The sequence below is a fragment of the Protobothrops mucrosquamatus genome, unplaced genomic scaffold (genome assembly GCF_001527695.2).
Source record: "Protobothrops mucrosquamatus isolate PMUCROS unplaced genomic scaffold, P.Mucros_1.0 scaffold10340, whole genome shotgun sequence".
In the NCBI taxonomy this organism is placed as follows: Eukaryota; Metazoa; Chordata; class Lepidosauria; order Squamata; family Viperidae; genus Protobothrops; species Protobothrops mucrosquamatus.
In genome coordinates, this window is record NW_015396127.1 from 1 (window position 1) to 8,716 (window position 8,716).

General features: G+C 34.2%; 1 protein-coding gene across 1 annotated transcript; it reads right to left on the bottom strand.

Moving 5' to 3' along the window:
- Positions 1 to 1,297: 1,297 nt before the first annotated feature.
- Positions 1,298 to 7,167, bottom strand: LOC107301161 (roundabout homolog 1-like; the record flags this gene model as incomplete). Its single annotated transcript, XM_015830423.1, has 3 exons — positions 1,298 to 1,489; positions 4,727 to 4,920; positions 6,859 to 7,167. Coding segments are annotated over 3 exons (518 nt in total), but the record flags the coding sequence as incomplete, so codon positions are not given.
- Positions 7,168 to 8,716: the final 1,549 nt, after the last annotated feature.

Below are 8,716 nucleotides of genomic sequence, written 5' to 3' on the forward strand. Positions count from 1 at the left end.
GCCTGAAAATTGTCCATAAACAAATACACAGTTTTCCATTAGCATTGATGACAAAAAATATATTTATAATTACAAAAAAGATAATAAAAATCTACAGAGGACATCATCCTGTAATTTCAAAAGGAACTAATGGCTCTATTTCTGTTTCTGTGGAAATTCAATGTCAAGATAAGCCACCACAAACTCAAGAATTTAAAATCCTTAAGATGATATAAAGTTCTGCTTCTGGTCCATTCTTAAGCTTTGCTACCTTTAACATCTGTGAAGCATTCAAATATTTCCAATACAAACACAGAGCATTAACAAAGTATGAAAAAAGAACACAAAGTCTTAGCATCTTACAGTAAGACAAAAACTATTAATAGTTACAATGTTTTACAAATAAAGTTTAGTGATTGTGCTTTTAAAACCAAAAAAAAAAAAAAAAGATAAAACAGTGCATTAAAAAAAAATTAAACAAACCCTCCCCCAAAGAAACCCCAAGAACCAAACAACCATTAAGTGGCACTTTTTTATTTAAGGTAAATTGACACTATAAAGTAGAGGTCTGAGATTTGGGCCAGTTCGGTTGATATCTTTCTCATTGATAGTTTAAAATGTCCATTGCTTTTTAAAATTATTTTAAAATTATTTATTTTAATTGATTGAGGCCAACAACTGCTTGACTTTTCTGATAAACTTAAATTTTAACATAACTGCCAAGGTCTCACTGACATGCTTTCCTCCTATCCTAAAGAACACTTGCAGTAAAGAATGCAATGATTAAATGGCTTAGACTCTAGACAAATTAAATTACTAAAGCAATTTGAATGTTTATGTATTTACACTATATGCCACCATAATCCAAATTGAATAAATTTGTATTTTGATAACAAAGGGATATGACTGGTGGAAAATAGTACAATGCTACAGACAGCAATAATAACATAGTGTCTTCTGCATAGATGTAATTACTTGCAACGTTTTATTGGTTTATCAGTGACAGTTTATACCAGGTAGAAAGAACCTGATACCCTCATGAATTTTGATAATACTACCCATAATTCTTAACTATTGGTTTATGGGAGTTTTAATCTAAAACATCTGGAAAGTATCAGGTTGACTACTCCTTTTATAAGGGTTTATAAATGCAATTGGTGACCTCTCTATATTGTACAGCTTTGTTTCCAATGAAAGAAAACAATAACTTTCTTTTTTGTCCAAAAACATAGCACCAAAAAAAGCAGCTTAATTGGTCTCATGGACAGATCAAACACCCTCTCCATTACCTAAAATAAACATGGGATATTAATAATTAGATTTTAAAAGAGCTTTAAAATAAAGATTCTGACAATAAGACAAAAACATGAAAAAGTGTTCGTTCTGATTGCACTGAACATTATTCTTTCTGGCATCAAATATCATCAGACTTGAGGCATCTTAAGTGATATCTTTGTGATTAAGTTTCAAAAATGTGTTACAGTACATCTCTTCTTCAGCTTTCGGTCTCCTGTAAAGCAATAACAAAAATTATTATGCATTATATTTCCCGAAGTATTTTTATGCCCCATTTCAGAAACTGTCTGTATAAAAAAGTCAAATATAAGAAGCAGTCAAAACATTATGTACGTTTTAAAAATTCTTTTAAATACAGGTAGTCCTTGACTTACAACAGTTCATTTAGTGACCATTTAAAGTTATAACATCACTGAAAAAAGCAAATTATTTTTTTACAGTTTTATTGGTTTATCAAAACATAAAATTAAAAAAGTAATAGAAAACTAGGAGAAGGGGGAGAGAAAAAAGATAATGTAAAGGGGGAAAAGAAAGGAAAAAGACACCAACTGCCGACTCTCCTGAGCACAGTAGAGGATAACAACATTACAATCGCAACTTTTTACTTTTACACAACAGTTTGTACAAACCATTTCTATAACAATAAACCTATTCAATTAGTAAAATCAAAATCAAGATTTCATTTATTTTTTCATTGCAAGCACAAAATCTGGAAGCAATTTCAAAATAGAAACAAGATTAGATATATTCTCTTCTTTGGATAAAAGAATTAGTTTGACCATTGCTGCTTCTCTTGGCTGTGGGGAATAATATATACTTATATTGACTCATTAATCTTTATCATAATTCATGTTAAGGGAATCCTCTATATCAGTGGTGGCGAACCTATGGCACGGGTGCCAGAGGCGGCACTCAGAGCCCTCTCTGTGGGCACGCACGCCATCGCCCCAGTCTTAGGCCTTCAGCTGGGTTTTATAAAATCTTTTCACTTTAGGTCTCCGCCGCCGTGTGCAAAAAAAAAAAAAAGGTTCAGTCCATTTCAACTTCTTGTAGGAAAAAAAGAGATCTTGCAAAGTTGGAATTGATTGATTGAACTTTTTAGTTCCACCCAGTCTGCTGTTACCACCGCAGCCATGCCCACCCAATGGGCCACACCCACCCAATGGGCCACACCCACCCGGCACTCGACGATGCATAAGTGGGTTTTGGGTTGCAGTTTGGGCACTCAGTCTCTAAAAGGTTCGCCATCACTGCTCTATATAATTTCACTTTATTTGTTTGTTTGTTTTTCTCCTAAAGGGAGAAAACATTTTTTCTAGTTTGGATATTTTACTAACTTCAAACTTCAAAGTATTATATATAAAGGGGGGGGGAACCCCTCTTCATTTTAAACCCAGAACCCAAAACACAAAACCACATTAGAGCTGTCACAGCATTTATAAACTCATTTTATACATATGAAGCTATCTTAATGCTTTCTTTCAATACATATATCAAAACTTATAAAAATCCATCCTAACTAATTAAATCATTAAATTTAAGTCACTCGATCCAGCTTGTCTTCATAGAATGAAATCCTTTTCTTCTCAAGGGTGACTATCAAATCTCTTTTCTTCATGAAGTTCTCAGCCTTATTTATATCCATAAAAAATGTCCCAAGATTGTTATGTTAGACATTGTAGATTAACTTGGAGCAAATCCTCGCAGAATGAAGTTTCCATCTCTAAGATGTCTATCATATCTTTTTTTTCTCAAAGAGTTCTGGACCTTGTTAGTATCCATGAGTAAAAAATCCAAGACTTGACCTCTTAAGAGTTGTGAATTTACTTGACAGTCTTGTTTCAGTTGCACTGGGAGGATTAATATTCAAGCCATCATCATCATAATAGAAACTGGTATCAGATTTATATTCCAAAGGTACAGTTAGTTATTTGTATTGTCCTGTAATTGTAGGATTGACACAGTGGGTTGATAATATTCTTTTTAATATCCTCTATATATTTATCATCTTTGAACCCTAAGTGATTTATGGTATTACTAATTTTTGAGAATTTCCCTGATGACAGACTCCAACTCAGAGTTAAACATCACTAGCTCCCTATAGTGGTCAAAAAACGTTATTTATTTCTTTATTTTTTGTTTTTTCCCTTTCCTTTTTTTTTTTAGCCAATCAGAGTTCATGAAAATCGGAAAATTTCAACCACCACCACAACACAATACAGGCCTACAGATTATTTTAAAAGTAGTAAATTAAACACCACAACTTTTATCCTTATATCTCAAAAGAAAAAATACTCTACGCTTCCTATTTTGGCTGCCTCCAGAAACCCTCTTTCTTTTTGAAAGGAATGGTAATCTGTAACTAAAGACAGCCTCTTTTAGCTCATAAAGATAATAGTCTCATAAATTGATTAAAAAATGAAGTGTACAGCTTATCGCCCATTTGAAGAATAAATTCCAAAATGCCTGTTTTGTCCAACAACGATTTCAGCCGCGCCCCCCCCCCCGCTTCAGCTCACCAGCTATTTTCAAGCACGGCTTCTAAAACTGCTTGCAGACTGTTGCTGTTATTGGAGGATCTTGAGGAATGATTCTGGGACTCTCTCTAATCCAGGAGTGTCAAATAAACGAGAGGAAGCCTGTTCCTTCTGTTGTTAAGTTGGAAAAACGACAGTCCAGAAAGAAGAGATTTTCTAGGCATATCAGGTGCTGGCCATGTCTTCATTAGAAGTCCGAAAAAAGTGAGTTATGACTATTTTTCACACTTATGACCATTGTGGCCACTCCATACTCATCTGATCAAAATTCAGATGCTTGGAAACTGACTCATATTTATGGCTGTTGCAGGGTCCTGGAATCATGTGATAACTTTTTGTGACCTGACAAGCAAAATCAATGGGGAAGCAAGCCAACTACTTAACAGCCATGTTACTGATTTAACAATTGCAATAATTCACTTAACAACTGTGGCAAGAAAGGTTGTAAATGGAGCAAAATTCAGTTAACAAATGTTTCATTTATCAACAGAAATTTTTGATTCAATTGTGGTCATAAGTCAAGCAATTACCTGTAATTAGATTTTTGTTTTCAAATGATTCTTTTAATCAGCGAGTACAATAATTACTTCATCGTAATTATGGCTTTAATATAATATTTACATTTAAAAAGTCTTCGATGTCTTGTTTTTTATGATTATTTGATACATAATTATACATTTCAGACTTTATATCATATATTGATAATAAAAAGCAAAGCCTGTAAAGAAGTCCAAAATTTTATAGATTTACTGGGGATTAAATATGAAGCTACAGTACAACTGTAATTATAGTTTTTCTACTATAACTCTATAATTCTTTAAACTATCAATTAAAGAATGTCCAGCTTGGAGGATAAACTTTTAGGTTTCCACAAATATTTTCATATTTCTACTAATTACTGAAACTCATATTACCTGCAAATCATCTTCATCTTCTCCTTGCTCATAAGTTCCAAATACCTGCATTTCTGCAATATTCCTTCGACTTAAATTTGCTTGCTCTGCCTTTTGTCTACTTCCTGATCCTCTAGATGACATAGAGCTTGAGGAACTGGGATCTCTGGTATTAGATGTTGGAAATGTTGGTCTACAGTATGGCAAAATATCCTCTAAAAAGATATGTACATATGTTAGTAATGCCTTATATAAAATGCTCACGTACCCACAATGTGTTTTCAAATTCTGCTTTGTTCAACCTGTACAAAGGGGCCAGGAGGGAATAAATTTGGAACAAAAAAAAAATGGCCATTACAGACTATATTTTTAAAAAAACAATTGTGCTTGAACTTAGTTGTCTGTAGATGTTTCACTGCCTGACTAGGTAACATATTCAGTGCATTGTTATCTAACTGTGTAAATAGCTTCAAGGACTCCACAGAATAGCATGTTTGGTTGCTCTGTTCTAATCTACGGAGTTATAGAGGTATACTCAATTTTATTTTGGTCATGTTGATCAGAATCCTGCTGAATTCTGTAGCATGTTTGGTAAATTTTCTGTGATATGCCAGGCATTTCTGTTGGTTGACCTCTTGCACTTGAGGCAATTGAGCTCTTGACATAATGTGGCCTAGATGATATAGTACTGCACCCTGGGATAAAGCAGTGTGTCACCAGTGAAAAAAGACTGAGCCATACATCGGAGTTTGAGATTACATCACTGCAACAAGCGCTACCCCTATAAGGTAGACAATTCCTTATCATACACACCTATCCCCTCATTCACAATAGCAAAAACAATATCAACATAGTGACCCTGTGATATTTTTCTCTGAAAATGGGTTGTCTTTGTGTGTCAGGGAGAGAGAGAAAATGTGAGGGGAAATAATGTTTGTCTTTCTGTGTGTGTGTATCCTAAGTAATATATATTTATACTTCTGAATATTTATAATCTGAGATCAGTAACCTATTTATCTCAGTATTTGCAATAGCTGGCTACTAACAGCTATTCGTATTAGAGAATGGAATTTGAATTCAAAATATGAATATTTATTGAATAAAAATATGTGCTGCCTCATATTTTACAATGCATAGTTGTCAATCTAAACCTTACTTAGTTTTCAGACTTCCATAACTGTCATTTTATCTTAAATACAGTGATTCAAACAGATATTTAGATGGATGTTGGTTAAGATTAGTTTTATGAAGTGAAGATTTATTAGTGACATAAATACATGGACTAAGAAAGATATACATTGTGAAGTTTCTAACTCAACAATTCTATGAATCATTAATCAATGCACAGAGTTTTTCCCTAATATTTTAAAGATTGTTTTAGAAGATAATAAATTAATCATTAACAGTGCTTTCAAATTCAGCAGCAAGTTTTGCCACCTGCTTTTTGCTACTAATATATAAATTGTAAAGCAAAAGTACAAAATAGTGGAATAACTTCCTAATGACTTCTCTTCATCCTAACCCATTGTCACGTACCTCTTGCTTTGGTGTTCATTTATCTAATTTACTCAATTTCTACTATGTTGTTTCATGTTCAAGTTAACTGATATCAAGAGCTGGCCTGGATATAGGATAACATACTGAGGACTGTAGAGATTTTTGCTGTAGACCTTACTGATTGCTCTAGAAAAACAGGCTGGCTTAACATGACTTATCAATGATTTCCTTGTTCAATATTTGTTGTCTTCATTATCCACTTAGGTGCATGATAAATAACTCTCATTTTGTTATCCTAACACATTGTTACCAAAGGGCTGAATCTGCTTTAGTGCTTTGTTTTCTTGTTTTTTTGCTTCTAGGAATATGATTGCTTTTAAACAAGTCGGGAAAATAGGAACTTGTGTTACAGATAACTCATAGAGGTAATCTAAAAGAAAATTAGGATTTATAAGGGATTTCAATTGTTTTAAGAATTTCTTTCCTATTGAATAGTGTTTTGTACTATTATATAATTTAAAGATTTAAGATATTGTGCTATGCATAATTCCTCTAGAAAGTTGTATGTCAGTGTGAAATATGTTTTAGTGTCTATGTGATAACATACAACATAGCCATTCATAAATATTGGAAATAAAATCAATGTATTAATTCACCTGGGAGAAGATGTGTTTTTGCTGGTGTGCCATCTCGTCTTGCTGGTTTGTTTCCTCTTAACTTGCTATCACTTTGCTGTTCCTGTAATTCTCTACGCTCCCCTGAACATGTCCACATATCAGAATGCTGACAGCCATCAGAGCCTTCTTTTCCCTTATAGCCTATTCCTTTTCTTTCAACTGCTCTTTCTGTTCTTGGTTCTATAGAGGACAACTTTGGCAACATCACAGGCCGTATATCCACTTGAGATTTGGACTGGGCGGTAGGAGATTTTATAGCTGGAGGTGGCACTGGCGGGGGTGGCAGATCTACAAATGGGAGAAAAAGGAAAATTATTCAATATAACAAATTCTAAGAACACATTTATTAAGCATGCCTCACCTAGGATCAATTCAAATATTTGCTTTAGGTTTGTAAAACTACAGTTCCGGATTATGAATGTCATGTACTTTAAACAGAGTCATAGTCTTTAAAAATACATTTATACACACACACGTGCGCGCACACACACACACACGTATATATAACTGAATTTTAATAATTACATATTAATTAAACAATTTCAATATCTAAACATCCTTAGGATTACAGTAGACAACAAGCTTTAAGTTTAAGGATGCTATTTAGTGAGAAATGTATTTCAAGGAATACAGTTTTATCTCAAATATTCCTTTCTCCCCAAAATTAAATGTATTTAAAGTATATTATAGAGTAAGTACATATTAATTGTTTTTGTTGCTCATTTGCTAAGTTGTGTCTATCTCTTTGTGACTCCATGGACCATAGCAAGCCAGGCTCCACAGTCCTCCATTGTCTCCCATAGTTTGCCCAAATTCATGTTCATTGCATCAATGACATTATCAAACCATCTCACCCTCTGCCACCCTGTTCTCATTTTGCCATCAATATTTCCCATCATCAGGGTCTTTTCTAATGAGTCCTCTCTTTTCATTAGAAGGCCAAAGTATTTGAGCTTCAACTTCAGTATCTGTCCTTCCAAAGAACATTCAAGCTTGATTTCTTTAGGATTGTCTGATTTCATCTCTTTGCAATCCAAGCAACTCTCAGATCAAAAGCATTAATTCTTTAGCATTCAGCCTTCCTTTTGGTCCAACTCTCATAGCCATACATTACTACTTAGAAAACCACAGCTTTGACTACACAGTCCTTTGTCAGCAAGGTAATGTCTCTGCTTTTTAATATGTGGCCTAGGTTTGCGGAAGCTTTCCTTCCAAAAAGCAAGTGTCTTTTAATTTTATGGCTGCAGTCTACAGTGATCTCGGAACGAAGAAAATAAAAGCTGTCACTACTTTCATTTCTTCCCCTTCTATTTGCCAAGAAGTGATGGGACTGGATGCCATGATCTTGGTTTTTTTAATGTTGAGTTTCAAGCCAACTTTTGCACTTTCCTCTTTTACCCTCGTCAAAACGCTCTTCAGTTCCATTTCACTTTCTGCCATTACAGTGGTACTGTCTGCATATCTGTGGGTGTTGATATTTCTCCCAGCAATCTTAACTCCAGTCCGGCATTTTGCATGATGTACTCTGCATATAAGTTAAATAACCAGGGTGACAATATATAGTCTTGTACTCCAATCAGTTGTTTCATGTCTGGCTCTAACTGTTGCTTCTTGACCACATACAGGTTTCTCATGAGGCAGGGAGGTGGTCTGGCAGTCTCATCTCTTTAAGAACTTGCCATAGTTTGTTGTACAGCAGACAATCAAAGGTTTTAGCATAGTCAATGAAGCAGAAGTAGATGTTATTCTGGAACTCCTTTCCTTTCTCCAGCGAATGTTGGCAATTTGATCTCTAGTTCCTCTGCCTCTTTGAACCAACTTGTACTTCTGGTAGTTC